This window comes from Nothoprocta perdicaria, unplaced genomic scaffold (assembly GCF_003342845.1).
Source record: "Nothoprocta perdicaria isolate Ctin4 unplaced genomic scaffold, notPer1 scaffold_19, whole genome shotgun sequence".
Classification (NCBI taxonomy): Eukaryota; Metazoa; Chordata; class Aves; order Tinamiformes; family Tinamidae; genus Nothoprocta; species Nothoprocta perdicaria.
Genome location: NW_020455093.1, coordinates 3,534,087 through 3,553,489, shown reverse-complemented (window position 1 = coordinate 3,553,489; position 19,403 = coordinate 3,534,087). Strand labels below are relative to the sequence as shown.

General features: G+C 42.9%; 1 protein-coding gene across 3 annotated transcripts in view; it reads left to right on the top strand.

Moving 5' to 3' along the window:
* The first annotated feature begins 238 nt into the window (after window positions 1-238).
* Window positions 239-19,403, top strand: part of ASAP2 (ArfGAP with SH3 domain, ankyrin repeat and PH domain 2) — an 82,929-nt gene continuing 63,764 nt past the window's right edge. For all 3 annotated transcript variants that reach the window (XM_026037043.1, XM_026037042.1, XM_026037040.1), the window contains exon 1: window positions 239-367. In XM_026037043.1, the coding sequence (XP_025892828.1) occupies window positions 242-367 (126 nt within the window). In that variant the 5' untranslated portion in view covers window positions 239-241. The remainder of the gene's footprint in view (window positions 368-19,403) is intronic.

Here is a 19,403-nt window from a genome sequence, read left to right as displayed (position 1 = left end):
GGGCGTGTGCCCGGCCGCGGGGCTGCGCGAGCGCGGGGCGGAGGCGGGCGGGCGGGTGGGTGCGGGGAATTTCCTTGTGCCGAGGAGGAGGAGGAGGAGGGACGAGGACGCCGCTCCAGACGGCGGGGCTGCGAGGAGGGCGCTGCCGCCGCCGCCGAGCGATGTGAGGGGGGAGCGCTGCCCCCCCCCCGGGCCCTCCCCTGCCCCGGAGCCGCCCGCCGCTCCCCCGGCCCGCCCCGCCATGCCGGACCAGATCTCCGTGTGGGAATTCGTGTCCGAGACCAATGAGGATTACAAGTCGCCCACCGCCTCCAACTTCACCACGCGCATGGCCCAGTGCAGGAACACGGTGGCGGCCATCGAGGAGGTGAGCGCGGCGGGGACGGGCACGGGGCGCGCGGCAGGGAGCGGGGCTCGCCCGCCGCGGCGAGCAGCAGCAGGAGGAGGAGGAGGGGAAGAAGAAAGGCGGGGGGAAGGGCCGGAGCGCGGCGGCCCCGCGCGCCCCTGCAGCCCCGGGGGGCCGGTTCCCGCCGTGGCGCCCGCGTGGCCGCCCCGTCCCTGGCGGCGGCACCTGCGGCGCCCTCAGCCCGCGCGCCTGGGGCTGCGGCGGCTCTTCCTCCTCCTCCTCCTCGCCCAGGTGCGCGCTTGTCCCCGGCTCAGGTGGCCTTCGCCTCCCTTGCCCTCCGCACACCGAGACTTAAACACCCTCCTCCTCCTCCCCCCCCAGGAGCCCCCTCTGTGGGCGCTGGGAACACGTAGCCCCCGGGCAGGGCAGGGCAGGGCCGCCCTCCCCCCACGCTGGAGTTTGCGCCTCCCCTTCATTTTTATTTCAGTTCATTTTATTTTTCTTCAGACAACCTGCAGCCTGGCGCAGACTTGGTGCGCGCTGCTTTTGTCCCCGGCAGGGAGCTCGCTGTTTTCCCCTCGCCCTTTTCCCCCTTAGAGCCGCTCGCAGGGCGCCCTTGCGCAGCCCAGAGCGTCAGCGCCCCTTGTCCTCCCGTTCCCAATCCCACGGAAATGCGGGACAGGTCTGGACGCAGCCGGAGCGCATTCCTTGCGCGCGCCCGAATGAAAAGCGCCTGTGGATCCCGGAGTCTCCCGCAGCCTCCCCGAGCAAACTTGTGCCAGGGGGAATCTTGCCCTGATGGAGATTAATTTGCCCCATCTACCTGTTACATCCGCCCTTGGCCGCTCTGTGCGGCGCTAAGTGCATTTATCAGCGCCGCCCGGGCGAGAAAAGAGCATCCTGTCACTAGGCATCGTCCCTCCCTGCAAAAGAAATGCCACCAGCGATGGATTATTAATGATACTTAAGCGAGCAAAGCCGAGGTTAAGGTGTTGGAGCACCCTCTGCAAGATTTTCCTGTTTGGCCAGTTCGCCAAACCACTAAAGCCAAGGGGCTGCGTTCAAAATAATCTGCACGGAAGGAATTGCTGTTTTGTTCCTGAGGTAATTTTCTTCCATGCAAGCTTGCACATAAATGCCTGGGTTTAATTATACCTTATTATCCTAATGGTCTGTAGATCAACAGCTCTGTATCAAAGGTAACCTTTTCCTGAAGAATATTTATAACACTGAATCATTCTCGCTGGAAGATAAAGCCACCTGAAGTTGATAGGCACAAAATTAAAGTTGATATAAGCAGTTGGGCATGGGTCAAAAGCAGTTTTGCCAGATTTTTTTTAATTATTATTTTTTTACAAGTCTCATGAAACTTGGTCTTTCTCATAAGATTCTGTTTCTAAACCTATGTGGCTAAACCAATGCAATTTCAAGCATCCCAGGCCATTTCTCAGAAAAAAACATGCAAAGGTCTTCAGTTTTATATATTTAAATTTTAGGGTTCAAAATTGGAATTATGTTCTTGAAAACGTTTTTCACACTAGGAGAAATACATGCATTTAAAAGTCAGAGTACAACAGGTTCCTTATTTAATCAGTCTCCTTGGTATTTGATTTTTATGTCACATAACTGATATGCTGCTGTTTAATTTTAATGCGGCTTGATCAGTATGTTAAATCTCAGTTTGTGTCTCTGCATATTTTAGATATTAGACACTGTCTACTAGCTTAGATAGAAAATTTGTCTTCTATGATAATGATCTTAATGAATGTGCCTAGTGTCTTGCAGATCTAAGTTAATTTTGCAAGGCAGCAGATGGGAGGTTCTACTGGCAATAGTTGTCCTTAACATTATTGATCTTTCCAGCGCTTTTGGCAAAACATGAGCAGTCACTGCCTGTTTATGCTGTTGTCCTAAAGAGTTTATTAAAATAACAACTCACTTTTCTTCTGGTGTTACCAAATACAACAACAAATTTTTGTGGTTTCAGAACTGGGAGTTTTACTTTCGGACTTACACCACTTCAGTTTGGGAATACTCGGGTCCTTTAACATGACCTGCCTGGTTGTGTGGGTTAAATGTGATCGTTTGATTAAGAAACTCTTTGTAAATCACGTAATAGAGAAGTCAGTGCTCAGTTTAAGTCATGTCAGGAATTTATCAGGAAATTTATCAGCTTGTTGTAAATTAAGACTTAGTAAAGCATATGCATAATACAGATTGTATTATTATTATTTTGCACTTCTGATATCATGGTACTATGCAACATCAGTTTTCAGTGTGTGCTATTTATTCAGTTGCAGTGCATCATATGGTTCTAAAAACTGGGATATCTGGTGGTGTAAGAGTTAGGAATGTGTTCTTCAAAATAGTTAAGTCTGAAATCTTGTAAGCTATAGGCTTTGCATATGGACTGATTTTCAACACGTAGGCATAGAAGAGAGTTTATTAGCTGAATACAGTCAAATTTTCATTATCCAGGATATTGTATACTTATATTGAACAAAAAATTTTGTTAATAGTATTTCTTTGTTGATATCTCTTAACTATTTTTCCCAGGAAAACTGGTTCTGCAGTGGCCTGCAGTACCCATGAGCACGTGAAGGAGCCCCAGTCACCCAAGCCCTGTGCTCCCTTGGGAGCAGAGCCCGGAGGAGGCGGTGCAAAGACTCCGGATTTAGTGCCACTTGAGCTCAGCTTAGTGCAAACAGAGCGCTCTCTTTACAGATCCTAATGGGAAGTGTGTTACACTTAATACTCCTGGCTACTGGTTTTGTAATTCTGCCTTAGTAAATTAGCAGGTATCTAATAGCTTCTGGAAAGTTTAGTTAATGAGACTTTGCTTTCCGTGATGGAGTGGAAAAGGCTTGTTAAGTGAATAAATCAATAAGATGTTGGACCATTACGTATGTATAATTGACCAGTTGTGTCTCTGAAGGCAATGGAATTGCCTTAAATCGTTGTTTCCTGAATTTGGATTTACTGGCCTCTGTCAGTCGCAGACTATCATTGATTTTTAGCATCAGTTGAAAGCACTTGAGTTTTGCTGTTTCACGTGATTGTATAGAGCAATTACAGGCAGTTTGTTATGGCAGTTTGTGAAGGTGTGGATTGCAGTTTGGGAACTGGTGTCTATTCAAACACCCGGAGAAAGAGAAATTTGCCCTTGGAAAAGGGATTAGGAAAGGTGTACTCCTGGAACAGAAAATGATTTCAGAAGAGAAGTAATTAGTGTAGTTTCTGTAGGCTCGTCAGATTATCATGTTGCATAGCAGAATGCCAGGGCTCTTTAGCTTTTACTAGAATCAAATTATAAGTAAATATTACATCTCAAGTCCCTACAGGTTACTATTTAATCCTTGTGTGCGTGATAGTGACTAAGATTAAACAATTTTAATTGATACAGTGCAGAGCCCAGTCACATGACTGGGGGAGGAGCTGTTTGAAATCAGTAATTTAGTTTTACAAACGTGCTGTTTTTTAGTTGGATATCTCTGTTAAAGGTCCTTTTATTGTTGCATGATCTTACAATATGTAGTGATTGTTCCTAAGCTATATAAAGGTAAAAATGTGTTTTTGCTACTACTGTTAGAGTGTATTCTTCTGTCTTAAAGTGCTCTAGGTTAAATAAATGACCCCTGGACTCTAATGAAGCCAACAAAAGGTCCTAATAGCTGCGAGCATTAAAGATTTTTGGAAGCTGTTATTTTATATGATGATTTAATGAGCAGAATCCAAGTGTGCCACATTTTTCTTCAGCATGTGTTAACTTTTACAGTCAAAACTGATGTTGAAACCTGTAAAGGTCTTCAATATTTGTCTCTGTTCTGCCTGTTTGTCATGGTGCAGTGCTTTTGGCTGAAGAAGGGGATGGGATGGCAGCTGCTGTGAATGCGACGATACAAATAGAGCAGCAGACAGGCCAGGCTTGGGAGACTTCTTCAATAACAGTCAATACTCAAGATTCAAAGCTAACCCCCCACCTGCCAAAGTGTTCCTGCATTCACGGGTTTCACTATAAGGAGAAGGGATTAGAAAAAATGTGAGATGTTTAATAGGTTGCTGAGAAAAGAACAGTATATACAGTTCTTTTTTTATATATATATATATATATATATATATTTATTTATATATATATATATATATATATAAAAACAGTATATATAAAGAACTTGCTGCTCTGGTGAGCATGTTAGAGGAAGCAGGCAGTGTGAGTATGTGGTGGAAAGATGTATAACAAACTAACCTAGCAAATATCGGCCAAAAAAGCAGTAGGGTGGAAGCAAAGACTGTCAGTTCTGTGGATTTAAATGTGTTCTAACTCTTTGGTTCACTTAGAATCCACTTGCCAGGAATTTCTGTAAAATCTAAGAAATTAATGTTGAACCCATAGGTTGTGATTTGGGGTCAGTAGTTAAATTTTCTCAATGGTGCCTCTTCCACGATTCCTGCTTCTCAATATTTCTGTCTTTATACGGTTGAAAATATTTCTTCTGGAATTTCCCCTCTCGGGAATATAACAGATCATTTAAGTATCAAGTCATTTCCTTGTCACTTATAGCACTATATAGGTCTTTGGATTGATAATAAGGTCTCAGCATGTAAGGTAACTGTGTTCACCAATCGCCATTCTGTGATTCTGTTCCTCTCAGCAGGTTTGGGAACACGTATGGGATTGATGCTTGTTGGATTCTGTTCCTTTTTGTACATTAGGATCCTTTAATTCCCTCTGGTTCACTTTGGCTCTGCAAACTTAATGAGGATAAAAGGTAGGATAATGAGGATAAACTGGGCAGAATCAGAAAATGTGGAATTGGATGTGTGCATGTGCTGCATGTTTTCAAACCTTATATTTTCCCTTGTTAGGTCTTCCAGAAAGCTCAATGAAGAAAGTATTTTTTTTTTCTATATGGAGAGTCATAGAAGGAAATGGCATATATAGTAGTGCATTTTAGAAAACCAACTACTATTATTTGTATATTTCCTTTTAATAAAATGTATCTTTGTGGACACTAAGATATCCTTTCTAGAACAGATCTGCACACTTTTCTTCGCTTATTACTAAATACACTTTCATGGATACAGTGTTTTTAAATGTTTTTTTCTTACTCCACTTCTGTTTCCTTTCTGAAGTCATGATTCTCTGTGATCAGCATTCAAAGAGGTGTCTGGAAAAGTCATCATGGCGCAAGTGGGATTAGGATTTCAAAGTGCAGCATGTGACTTTTCTTGCTGGTTTAGCAAATGGAAGCTGCTGAAATGTTGGAGCTAAATTGTAGTTCTTCAGATGAACTTGTATGCTGATTTTAAAGTATAGAATTTAAACCGTGAACACTTAGGCTACAGACAATGTGCTAGTTAAAACAATTTCAAGTCATATAATTAGATTTTTGTGCAGCCAGCCTTTGTTCATCAAAAGATGCATTCTCTTCCTAATATCAAATGCTTTTATTTCCAGTAGGAGGATAAGTGTAAAATATATAGTCAAAGTATTTCACTAATTCTGGCTTTTATCTTTTGATTTCTTTGTCAAGTGCTGTGGCATTTCGAATGAACAGGTCTTGATTTTGGGTTCTTCTTGCTGATGCTTAATGAGAAGAAGGTGAAGAAGTAGGTGAATCCAAATTTGCTTCCTTTCTCCCAGCCTCATGTCGTTCTCTGCACCCAGCAGTACTAGGTAAGGGTGAGGCCCTTACTGTGCCTGCAGTCCCGAGACAAAAGTACAAGCCCTTCTCTGAAGCCCTTTTGGTCCAGGTAACAAACGAGAGGAAGGGACGTGGAGGAACATGAGGAAGCTGGGTGCACGTGGCTGGTGCAGTGTGGTAACAGCCAAACCACAGCCAAGTGTGTTTTGTTTATATACATTATCATATCTTAAACATTACAGATCAGCTCTCACCTCTCATTTCTAGTATGCACCTGGTGTGTACCTACACACAGGCATTCTCAGCTCCTGCACACCAGCCTCTGATCTGTGCTGTAGGAACCTGCCTCCCTGCCGGTCCCATCCCCCCCATACACACAACTCCGGCCCCAGAAGCTCCAGGAAAGCCCCATCTGGCTCAGCTCTCCCATCATTTGCTCCAGGTCTCGGCGGGATGACCCTCGGCAGTGTCAGCACCAGCTCTCTGCGGCGGCTGTGGGTCTCTGCCCCACTCTGGGGGGCTCCCAGCCTTGCCCCCTGCCAGGACAGGCCCCGGAGAGCGGCACAGCCCTGTCCATGGTCCTAGCGCTTCCCTGAGCTCAGCTCCTCTGCAGTTGTAGGAGCCCTCCATGACTCCAGGCAAGTGCTCTATCTTGCAGGAAACTGTTACAGGGGAAGGGCCTTTCCCCAAGTGGTGGGGAGAAAAGTTGAGCAGAAGAAGGAAGAGGGGAGGAAGTATCTGTGTGATATCTTCCTGCTCTTTCTCCTGTTGTGGGCTTGTCTTCTGCTCTTCCTCTCCTTCCCCTTCCATGCTTGGTGATCATCATAGCACAGGAACATTTGTAGTTACTGTAAACAACAGAAAATATCCTTCTAAGTGTTGATAAGCAAACATGAAGGTTTGAAACAAAAAATAAGCTAGTGGAAATTGATGTCTAGAGCAAGACCGTGATCTGAGGGAGCGGGAGTTGTGCGTGAGCAAGAGATGATGGTTTTGGCCTGTTCATACACGTTAGAATCCAAGCCCTTGTCTTGGATTGGATGCATAAGAGAAAGTGATGCTACAAGTATGCAGAGGGATGTGTTGCATAAAAGACAAATATTTCCTCAGTAGTATCATGAATGGATGTGAGTGAGTAATACTGGTTAACAAGGCCAGAGTGTTGCAATAATTAAAATTAGAATGAGATCATGGATAAAAAAGAAACAGCTTTGTTAGGGTGTATTTTAGAGATAGCATGTGGAAGGAGTGACAGATTTCGTTTCAAGAGAAGCTGTTGGTTGTTGTCTGGCAAAGTTTGGTGGCTGCTGACACTCCAGGCATGCAGGAAGAGAGGGTGTGTGTGTGTGTGTGTGTTGGGGGTGGAAAGTAAGACCTGGATTTCAGCCACCGTGAAGCCAGACCAAGATTTTCATTTCAACAGAAAGAAGCACATAGGAGCAGGGCACAGGAACTTGGGAGTCATTGGTTTAAAGGCAGTGATGAGTAGGACTAGAAACAAGGGAACTGTAGTTTGAATGGTTTGGGCTTGATTCTTTGTGTATTAAGTAGAAGCAAGACAAAGTAATTTTAAAATAAGGTTTTACTTAGAGGAAAAAGCCATTAGACTGTAAAGTGGTGGAGTCAGCAGAGCTAATGCCTGTGAGTGTGAAGAATGTTGAGCTATCACTGTCCCGAAGAAGGGGAAAATTATGGGGAACAGCAATGGACTGAAGTGAATGAGAAAGACCAAAAAAAAGCTTATCTTAAATTAATGGGATCTATTAAATCCTGGGAAAGAAAAGGCAAGGTCACCTGGCCTCCTTTTTTTTTTCCTGAGTGAAGATGAGGACAAATTTGTGAAAGCCAACTTGAGTTAGATGTGGCAACAGGTATCAAGAAAACACAGACGTTTCAGCAACAGGAGAGTTGTGAAGAGAAAAGGGGAGGATAATAGGCAGGTAGAATGTATTAATATTTAATGTAAAGGTTGCCAAATCTAAATGAGTGCTTGGCTGCAGTTTTTGAGCTTGAAGTGAGGAAGAAAAGATAGTGAATAGTGGGCCCAGGAATAGGAGTAAGCAGAGCTATAAACCAGACTGACCTGAAAGCCCTGTTGGGATTGATTGACTTATTTCCCATCACTCTAAAAAGCAAGGATGCTGATTAGTGAATACTCCTGATAAATCTGCTGAGGGCTAGGACAACATCGGACTTGAGCAGAGAGAGATAAGAAAGTTGGGATGAAAAGAGAAGCAATTAGAGCTAATAGGAATGACTATAGCATGAAAAAAGGCAGAGTGAAATAGCAAGCTGCTGAATTGAGAGATGCTTTTAGGTTGCAGATATCCCTGCACAAGTAGCAAGTGAGCAAAGGAACCAGCTCCTCTTCCTGCTTACAGACACGTTTGGAAAACATTGCAACCGTGTATTTGCAGCAACTATTGCATATCGTTGCTATGCAAGAAGATTTTTATTGCCTGACCTGTGGAGATTTTGTAGTGGAAAAGAGCCAGACTTAATGCAGGACTGCCTGTGTTTAAGCACTGCTGCTGTAGTCAAGGTCTAGAAGCTTAAAGCATCAATTGCCAGGGGACTGATGTTGAATACTGCCCTTATTAATCTATCTGGAGACGACGTATCTTCTGATGGAAAGAAGAAAGTACAAATCATTTAGCGTTAGTTTAGAATTGATTCTTGGTAGAGTTATGGAAAATGACATGGTTTAAATAATCTGTGATTGTAATGGGTGTATTTTGAGTGCTTAGGTAGTGGCAACAAAAATCATTAAGAGACTAACAGAGCAAACATAGATCCTGGAGGATCTATGACTTAGTGTTGTGTAGCCTGTTCCAGTTTTGGTTATGCTTTGAATGTGTGTATATATATATATTCATGCTAAAGAATGAGCTGTGATATAAAACATTCTCAGAAATAAAACATTTTACCTTCTCACTGAAGAAAACACAATTTCCTCCACCTGAGTCATGCCAACAAAGTTGCAAGTGACTGAAACCGGTCTTGAAGTAGCCTGCTGTTTCCCATAGTTACAGGTTTTGTTACCTGTGTTCATGTAATTAAAAACCAAAACATTCAATATTGGTTTAATGTAGGTCAGGTTAGGGATCAATAGAATTAGAAAAACTTGAATTGTTTTGCGTTGTTGGAAAGGCCGAGATGAGGCATTTAGTGGATTTTTAGATTCAGATGAGGAAGGTGAAAATTTAAAGTTAACTTTATTTAGCTTTATTGTGTTTGTATACCACAGATGTATATAATGTATAAATATATAATGTGTGAACTGCATGTTCAAGGTGGGAATGTAAACTACACACCTTCAAGAAATAGTAGATGTGTGACTTTTTTTTCTAACTGTATTTTTGAAAAATCTGGTTCCTAGAAACAACATGAAGGTGCTATGGATAAAGCTCCCTCTTTTCAGCTGGCAAAATCTTGCCAAGGAAATGTGGAGTTGTGAGAAAATGGGAATGAGTGCTCTCTGATAGCAGGAACAGCCAGGATCTTTCCTTTTGGCTTTGGGAAGCTGCAGTGGAGCTGGGTGTGAAGAAACTTCACCCTGGGAGGACTTGTGAAGAAAGGGCTTTTCTGCCTGAAGGAAGGGTCTTTTTTCTGCCTTTTGCTGGAACGCAGCAGCAATGACCAATGTTGGTGTTGACAGACCACTGGAGGGCTCTTCAATGGTGAAAGTGGTTGTTTTGGTATAAATCTCTTAGATTTAAAAAAAAAAATACCTTGAGGTAATGTCTCATCTTAAATGTTATTTTCCTTTATGTAGTGCTTTGGTTCTCTTCTTTTCTTTAGTACTTTTGAGTTTCTAGGCACAATTTTGTGGCTGTCTGTTTACTCTTGGTGCTGCCAATTTCTTAATGAAAACAGAGTTGCTGAGAACGAGCTGGTGAAGCTGCAGTGGGTGGTTATACCTGGATTTTATGTAAGGGTAAAATAGCCAGTTGAGTGCATTTTACCTGAGATTGTTGTTACCTTTTTTCTTAACCTAGCCGAAGAATGTGGATCAAGCTATGGGACAAACTGAAGTCTAATATTCGTAACTACTGATTTTATTACAAGCTAATGGTTGTTTTTTTTCCCTTTTTCCTTGGTCATACTGTCTGTCTCCTCTGGAGAGGACAGAGGCATAAGACATGCAATAGTTTCTGCTCTCAGATGTGAGATTTTCTTGTTATTAAGGTGACTGCCAGCTTCTTGATCCTCAATCTGGACTTGATTCCTGATTGCATGATGATCTACGGATTAAGCAGGGCAGTAAATTTGCCTAGGAAACGAAAGAAGGGGAGAATGCAAGTAAATGGATGTGGAAAGTAATAAATATTTGAGATGTGTGAGGGGGTAATATGAGGATTAGTCCAAAAATGAAAAGTAGGTGTTAAAGCCAAATGGGGAGCAGTCACGGAGTCACCCAGAGGCTTAAGGGCTGTGCTGGTACATGAGAAAGTGAGAGGAGGGATTTGACAAGCAGGGAGAAGCATTAAGAAGGGCCTAGGGAAATGTGTCAGAAGCCTAAGGAAGTTGTGGGGCCTGTGAGTCGGCAGGAACTGCAAGGCAATGGAAAATGAGGCAGTGTTTGTGCAGGAAAGAGGTTGGAAATGCCACGAGTAAAGGCCGGTGGCTAAAGGGATCAGCGGGGAGCAGACAGGCAGCACAGAGGAAAATAGAGCTGATCCTCTGGCTGCATCCCAATTTACAGTTTAAGTGGGAGGGAGAAACATTCGGAAAGGGGGACTAAGTCCTGTGCGGACTTTAGTAACTGTTGTACATATATCAAAATCAACTTTATTTGGGGAAAGAAGCCAGCCTTACTTTATGGGTGAGAATTTGTCGATGGAGAGCCTGAGATAGAGCTCTGAATTGAGTGGCTTTGTTCTCCCAAGTAATGCAGCTTTGCAGAAAGCAGCCTGGGCAGTGTCATTTAGTCCAGTTCATCCAGAGGGGGAGGCTTTGTTCCCAAGTGAGGAGGTGTTGGACAGAATCTGAAAAATTGGCTGCTTTGTATATATTAACTCTGTTTCCCAAAAATATTTACTATGGAAGCAACAGATTTGTGCAGTGAAATGTGTTTCTTTGAAGTGTAGCTTTTAATAGGCAGCTGTAAAAATTAACATGAAACGTTTGACTCTCTAAACCAAAAAAAGCCCCAGGAATGGAGGGGGAAGGCTGAAACTCCCCTCCTTGTTTCCTGGGAACAATGTGCCCTCTAGAACCACCTGCTGTTTGTAGGCCACTCTGCTCTCCCTGATTAAAGATCAGATTATCAATGTAGTGCTGGTCTGAAATCTATAATTCTGTCTAGGCATTATGGTAAGTATGTGTGTAGATGCATCAAAACAGCTGAAGTGATTAGAGCAGAACAAATTACTTCTGTGTTCCTGCAAGCTTTTTTTTTCCCCTGCATTTAGAAATGATATAGAAAAATGAAAAAGTACCGAAACACAGGGGTTATTTTCTCGTGCTTCATCTTTTACATACTTTGACAGTGAAAAAAGCCTTTCCTAGGAAATGCAGTTTTCAAGAAATTATCCATATTTTAGAGAAAGCAACTTCGAAACAAATGCATTTACTAATCATCTAAGCCCCTTCAATCAAACAGGATTGCTTCTTGACTGAGGGAATAAAAGGGGGAATTTCCTTGGCGCGAGGAGCAGGAGCCGCTGCCCCGAGGCTGCCCGTGTGTGTCTTACAGAGCTGTGGGTTGTTGTACAGCTGTAGCTCTCGTGTGTTGCTGTAGCTCTCGTAGTGTGTTGCACAACAACAGGAAAACAGCAGTGGAGCCTCCCTCCTCCTGGGCTCTGTGGAAGCACCAGTTCTACTGCAGGGAGTACCGGGAAGGAGGCAGTGAAGTAGTAAATCTTTTGTAAGCTGCTTTTTGTCTGGTTTCATTCACTCCTCTGCTCGCAGGCTGCCTTTGAGCGTAATGTGCTTTTTCTCATCCCTCTTCCCAGTCTGTTCCTGCAGTGTGCCAGGCTGAAGACATGGTGTTGGTGGTGCAGGGACACGGGCTGCTCTGTTGCATGCAGGTGGAGATGGAGCTCCTCAACTCGAGGCCCCTTTCCCCATTTCTTTTGAGAAAGCAGCTGAAAACACCAACGGGCTGTGACCTCCTCAGTCCATTCTCCTCTGCGTTCTGCATTTTTAAAGGCAGAAGTGGCTTAGTGGTTTTCTCTGTTCTGTTGTCACACTGTGTATGAATTCATCTCCCTAGTGCTCCTGTGGTATAGGAAGGCACTGTTTGCTCCATTTTATATACATATTCTGTGTTCCTTAAGTGCTCCTTTGGTGTTTGGCAAAGGTCACCTATGGGGAAAGCTCTTATTTTTTGCATCAAATATGATGCAGTGGATATTTTATATCTACTGCTGCATACACTAATAGTTGCATGATTTAAAATTCACATATACCCTTCTAAGAAGCTGATCTTAGAGATGTGAGTGCCTAAGCTGTTAGTATTCCCCATAGTTGAATCTTTTGAAATTCCAGTGGAATTTAAGATTTTTGTTTTGAGATTATAAAGGTGCTTTGAGACACCTGCACTTGGGCACCTACAACAAATGATAACATGCGAAAACTTGGATGCAGCCAGTTCCCAAATGGAAAATAATGTCTTTATGGATTTATGCAATGAGAAGTCAAGCAGTTTACTGGTAGTTACAGCATGACCAAGCACCAGTAAGATGGAATTAGTGCCATTTCTTTCTTCTAACCCGAATAAGAGGATACAACTGCTATCAAATGTTTGTTTGTACTAAGTGCACTAATCTTCTATTTGCATTAGCTGCTAATTATGCTGTCAGTTATTTTTGCACTGGAAGAAAAAAAGAAGTGTTAATACTGAGAGACGACCCAGAGAATTTCCAAGGTAGTGTATTCCATGGTGGAGAACATAGAGTGAAAACCACAGGGGGTCGTCTCGCGGCCTCTACGCACAGAGAATTTTACAGTATTTCAGGAGAAAATGAATGTTATAATTGGGCACTGTGCTGGCCCGTGAGAACCAGCAAATGAAACTGAAAGGGTAGCAGTGCAAAAGAGCTGAGTGACTGAGGAAGGAAACAACTCCCTGGTGAGGAAAACCAGGCTGTAGCAACGTGATGTGCCTCCGCTGCCATAGCTAGATGTGTCTCATGTAAATCTTAGGCTAATAGTATTTCTTTCAGAGTGGAGGTGCTGTCTGCTGTATTGATTCACCTCTGCTTGTTGTGATTTTAGCAGCTGAGTCCGTGTTCCCATGGGAATGTGTGTGTGTGTGTGTGTGTGTGTGTGTGTGTGTGAGAGCTGCTGCTGTGTCTCGTAGGATGTTGTTTGGCTTCCTGCAGGATCCCTTGTGTGGGGCTGCCTCCCTCTGCCTCCTTGGTGTGGCCGGGTGGTAGATCCTGAAAGTTCCCTGACCAGCATGAGGCTGCTTTGCCTTTTGTTCCCTTTCCCACATTTCATCTGGATGCTGAATATGCCTCCGAAAACATGTTCTTTATTACTCCTATCTGCTGAGAAGTTTTCAGAGGCTCGGTAGGACTGAGGTTTGATTGTACTAGGTTGCTGTAGGCTTTTTTATTTTCCTAGTTCATTCATCAGATTTTGATAGTGGTTTGATTGATAGTAATTTGATTGATAGTAATTATTAGAATTATTCAATATACTTCAAGGAAATACTGTATGGAGAGGGAAGAGACAATTTAGGGCACCCAGTTGATATGGGTACACACTGCACAAATACCTTAATTAAGATAAAGAAACTGCTTCATGTATAGGAAAAACTTGCTATATTACTTGGATTTTCATTGTTTTACAGAGACTGCAGCTGGGGTATCTGTCTGGCTCTAGCAGGCGGATTAAAAAGACACTAAAGCCAAATTAGATCCGTGATAGGGGTTTTTTGAGTATCTGGAAAGTGTTTCATTTCGTTTGTTGATTATTCCAATAAGGAACGAAAAATTCTCTCTCCAAAAAGCCTGTCATATGCTGAATAAAAGGGCATTATGTTCTGCAAAGATTGCTTCTTGTTGGCTCTGGTGGTGCATGAAAGGATTGAATACTAGGCAAAGAGGAATGGAGAAATCTGCAGGAGCCTCTCCAGCAGCAGGGCTCCAAACTGCTTCCCGAGAAAGATCCCTGTGGATCGAGGAGCCAGAGACCTTCTGTATGGATAGAGGGATGGGCAGCTTCGCTCGGACCATCTTCAGAAGTGCCAAGGTGCTGTCTGGAATAAATGTTACTCCGTTGCACACAGGGATGTTTGTTGGGATGTTGAAGCAAATGAGAGCGAGGAGCCGGATACTGATACTGGGAATTAGCACAACTGGCAATGAAAGAAGAATTAAATCACCAGTAAGGGAGTTTTATTTACACACCCTTTGTTTAGAAAATGATCCACTGTAAAGAATAATGTCGCTTAGCTCATGAGAGCTGTATTTAAAATCCACCCAATTTGTCTTTAAAAGCCAATAGCTGTAATTTTGGCAGTGCAGTTATGAAAAGGAAGGAAAATTCGGATTAAATTTCTCTGCAAAAAAAAGAGATGACTGTAGGAGGTGGATATGTGTTTTTCAGAAATAGTTGATGTAAGTGATCTCCATCCACTTCTCATAGTGAAATGGCATTCTTGTATAAAAAACCCCTCCTGGTTAAGTATATATTGCATTTCCAGCTTTGTGTAAGGAGAGAAGCCTGTGGAAATGGAATGGTTAGTATCGAGAAACACGAACTTATTTTATAGTAGCGACTGACATTTTCCACGCTCTGAAGCTGTGGTTTGAATTTCACCGATACAACTGATACCAGTATGATGTTGTTTTTGATAATGCTGAGTTTTAGAGGTTTTTTTAATAGGAGGTCATTGTGCTTGTGTTCAGGTGTGCCTGTGCATACAGCATAAGAGTTTCCCGTTCTCCCATCCTCTCCCAAATTTTCTTACAAATGCAGAGTTCCCCCCGTTGGCAGGAGCTCCTTCTGTGCGCACTATTGTGTGCACAATAGTTGGCCACGTTTTTCTGCCAGCCAGAGCAGCGCTTGTTCCACAGATTGCCTTGGCATCGAGCCCACGGGAACCGCAAACCCAGATGCTGGAGGAATGATGCATTTGTGGAAAGGGACTTTGCAGAGACGGTGCTGCTGTAAACTCCATCCTTTTCATTGCATGCCCGTCTCTGTGCTTTCGAGGTCCCTTAAGGAGACAGGTCTCAAGCCTGGGAGCTTATTTATATAAATAAACTGTCATAGCTATTACGGAATATAATATTCTGGAACATTTCTGCACATGTATGCTCTAACTGAATTAATTAGTCAAGAATTAAGTGTTTATTTTTCTTCTTCTGCAAGAGTGTTCCCAGTCTAGGATGCCCTGCTCCAGGCTCTGCCCATGCGCTCTGTTTCACCGTTTGTGTCCATCCCTTCCTGAATGTGCCAGGTGAGCACTGGGCAAAAGCTGGAGAGGTTTTCAGGAGTGGACAAGAAGCTAATACATGGAGAGAGGTGAAGAAGAGGGAAGGGAGAGAGAGAGGGGATAAGAAAGAAAAGAAAGATTTTGGATAAGGATGACAACGTTTGAACTATCTTCTGCAAGAGGAGAGAGTAAGTCGAAGTGCAGATAGTTCATGCTGTGATAGAAAAATAAGGAAAAGAGACCGAACGTCTGTGGATATCTCTGGTCTTTGGAGCTACAGAGGAGCAATTGCAGCAAGTACGAGACAGGCTGTGAAGAGGTACCAGAAGGGCCATGAGTTTGTGCTCGATGGTACCTGGGAGAGTGCAGTACTTGCCAGGAAAAGGCAGTCCCATTAGGCACCAGACCCAGCTCTTGCTCTTATTCTTCACAGGAATTACTTGATTACTTCCTTTTTAAGTGACTGAGTTTCTTCTTGCATCCTTTCGTCTTGGGAAAGACTGTTGCTATTTGTGTGCAGCCTTTGCAGCAGACACTGGCGGTGCTCTTTGCCCTGAGATGCTTCAATGTGTAGAACAGGAAAGAATTTGTGGTTATTGAAGAGGCCTGATATTTTAATGCACATTACGAGAATTGAGAGCGGGTTTGATTTTAAAGGTTAAGGGCATAGTTTGTGTTGGATTTGGAATTACTATTCTAAATTTGATTTGTCTTTGATAAATGGACAGTATGGACAGGGGAAAAAAAAAATAAGGAACAGTTGTGGTCGCATCTAGAGGATTATTTCAAATGACTTGAGAATTTATTTGCCAAAATGCAGAGTTGTGGGGTTTTGTTTTCTTCCCAGTAGATCGGAGTGATTGTGTTTGTTCAAGGGAGGCCTTCATTTTGGAAGCACAACCCAACCACCCAAAGCAGCTCCCCTGAGCCTGTTCACAAACGCAGAGCCAGCCCTGCAAACACTTTGAGCAAGACACCATGCAAATAAACAGGGACGTGGAAGTGGTTAATTTTAGCTGCTGGCCTGTGTGGATAAGGAGAGAGGAATGTGTAAGAGACTTCCAAGAGTGACGATGATGACGACGACGATGATGACAACCTCTTCCTCCCCCGGCCGCTTCCCCAGCACCCTGCAGCGCTGCCGTGGACGCTCCCCAAGCCGGAGCAGTTTCCTTTTATCCTTTGCTTGTCCCGAGGCAGCGCGCCTGGATCTCCTGCCCCATTCCAGTAAGGAATTCACCACTGGGCCCTACGGCATTTTCTGCTACAGGGTTTCCTAGTCTTTCTTTGTGATCCCGATTGCTTGAAGCTGGGAGATGATTCCAGGGAAGAATCACTCGGTGTGTTTGCGTATTTTTTGTTTGTTTGTTTTTTCGCTTGCTGCTACCCTAAACATCTGGTGTTGGCCATTACTGTGATAGGGTAGCGCCCTAAAAGGATTGTTGGGCTGACCCAGTATGGCTGTTTTTCCAATTCTTGTTGTGTAAATAATCATTTTCTGGGCATCAGAGGAGTAAGGGCACTTGCATAACATAGAGAAATCCAGGCTATTGCTGTAAGTTGGGCAGAAAGATGTTTACATGATTCTTCATTTCCATGTGGATGTGTTACCAGTGGAAGGACTGGATTGTCAGTGGATGCTACTGCCCTGGCTTCCGTAAAAGGTGCCAAAATCTGCACTATTACTCAATTTAATTACCCAAATTCTGGCTTTTTGCTTTGTTCTCCCCAAAGTAAATAGAAGATGTGACTCAAAAGAACAGTTTATTCTCTCACCCACTCCCCTGCTGGCCCAAAAAGAGCAAGTAATGCACTTGTTTTTCAGGCCCCTCGGAGATTTATCAATAGATTTATTGCTTTAACACCCCAATTCCAGCCCCTTCCCTCCCGTTAATCACAGAGTGCTATTGAGGCAACGCAGATTTGAGGGGTTGATACTGGCTGTGAGAGTCTTTTCTCTATGAAGCAGCACTCAAGTGTTTGAATATCTTATTTCCCACTGGGCTCGACTCCCCTGGGCAGCGGGAAGGGGACTTGAACAGCGGTTTAAGGCTCCTGGCAGCCTGTGGTTTATGGCCCAGGGTGTTCAGCAGCACTTGAGAAAGTTTCAGTAACCCCGGCCCCATTTCTTGCTCTTAAGAGATGTTTGCTTCTCACTGGCACGTTTTATTGTTCCGACTCGCAAGCTTTGAAGCAGCTAAAATGGAAATTGGCCTTTGGCAAGTGGAAATGGACCCTGTTCTTCTTGCGTTAGGAAAACAGCTTTGCTGCTGCTCTGTGGCAGTTCAGTGAGTCCTCTCCCTGGAGTAGTGCTTGTTTTTCAAAGAAACTGGGTTTTCTCTTTGTTTTGGTCTGTTTTCACTCCTCTCGAATATACTTATTACAGAAATGTCTAAATTCTGGTGAGGCATAGAGAGCTTTGTATAGTGATTACAAACTAGTGTATAGTGATAACCTTTGTATAGTGATTTGAATTTTTTTTTGGTTTTATAGTCTATATATATGGGCCTCAGAAGTGCATTCACTTCATTACTGTTATTTTGCAGTTCTCAGAAATTGAGAACATTCTTCCTGTAACGTTCCATATACTGAACACTCGTGTTAAATATGAATGAACTCAATGAAAAATGTCAAATATATATGTTGGCAGTGTGTCCTAGGTCTAGATGGAATGAGTCCCGTAATTGCAACAATAACTAGCTAGAAAAAGCAATACGAATTCCAGCTTTCTAAAAAATTGACACTTTATGGTTAATTTTAGTTGTTTTTCTGGTTTATATGATCATGTATGGTAGCTGAAGAGAAGGACAAACTTCAGTGTACAGCAAGAAAAATGAAAATTACAAATAAACAGCAGATTTTTCAGTTGTAGCAAATAAACTTTGATGTCTTTTGTAATCTTTCCAACTGCCTACTCCTTCTAGGTTGTAACATAAAGCAGTTGGCAGACTAAATCATGCTGCTATACTTTTTTTTTAATGGAAATTAGATATTCATTTTGAAGAACACTGATATTACTGGTATAATACACCAAGGTTGAGAATTAATTTCCTATGTTCACGTATTCTAAAAAAAGGTGATACAGGATTATAAGTTTTGAAATTAATGTCAAGAGAACAAAACCAACACCAGGTTGATGATATTTGTCTTAGAACTCTGTGATCACTAGAGGTGCAATAGCAGCACCATGTAGATTTTGATAGAAAAATAAATTTACCTGAAAAATACTCTCTCAAAGTAGCATTAGAAATTCAGTTGTTTCTCATATAACAGAAAATTTAATAGGAGGTGTAAGAAGGTCCTGTTAACCTGGAGCTTGTGATTTAGTTGATGGTGCTTATCGTCAGTTCTGCAATAATGTACCTTCTAATGCACTGCATATACAGAATTTGGTTTTATCAAGGTATTTATGGAAACTGTTTTTAGCAAGAGGGAAGTCTGAGCACTCAACAGCCATGGAGTTAAGTGGGAGCCTGTATGTAATTTACACGGCCTCTTTGAGTAGATAGTGCTCAAATAAACAATTGCCAAAATAAACAGGCTCGCAGCAGACAGATTTTTTGAGTCAAAACTGGAAACATTAAATGAGAGGATAAAATGATCCCACCATATGAATTACGTGGTTACTTTGCTTCTGGTTCAGAGGCTTACAGGGCATTTTAGACGAGGAAAAAGAAATACTAGAATGTGTAAGATCTGAGACATTTTAAATTTCACTTGTGACACTGCTGAAGCGCAGAAAGCTGCATGAGGGAGGGGAGCTTCGAGGCCCATCCGTGTGTGCAGAGATGTCTACAAGAAGCCTTTTTCTCATTTCATCGGTCTGATGTTGGGAACAAGACAAAGCTGCATTTAAAATGATTTATAAGTGCTAAAAATCAGACAAAGAAAGATAAAATATTAAGAATAATACTAAAAACTAAGTAATATTTTTTCAGTTTCATGTTGGAGCAACTTTTCTGAATCCCTGGCTGCGAATAGAGCTCTATGTCCTATTCCAACCAGCAGCAAGCAAGGCCAAGCC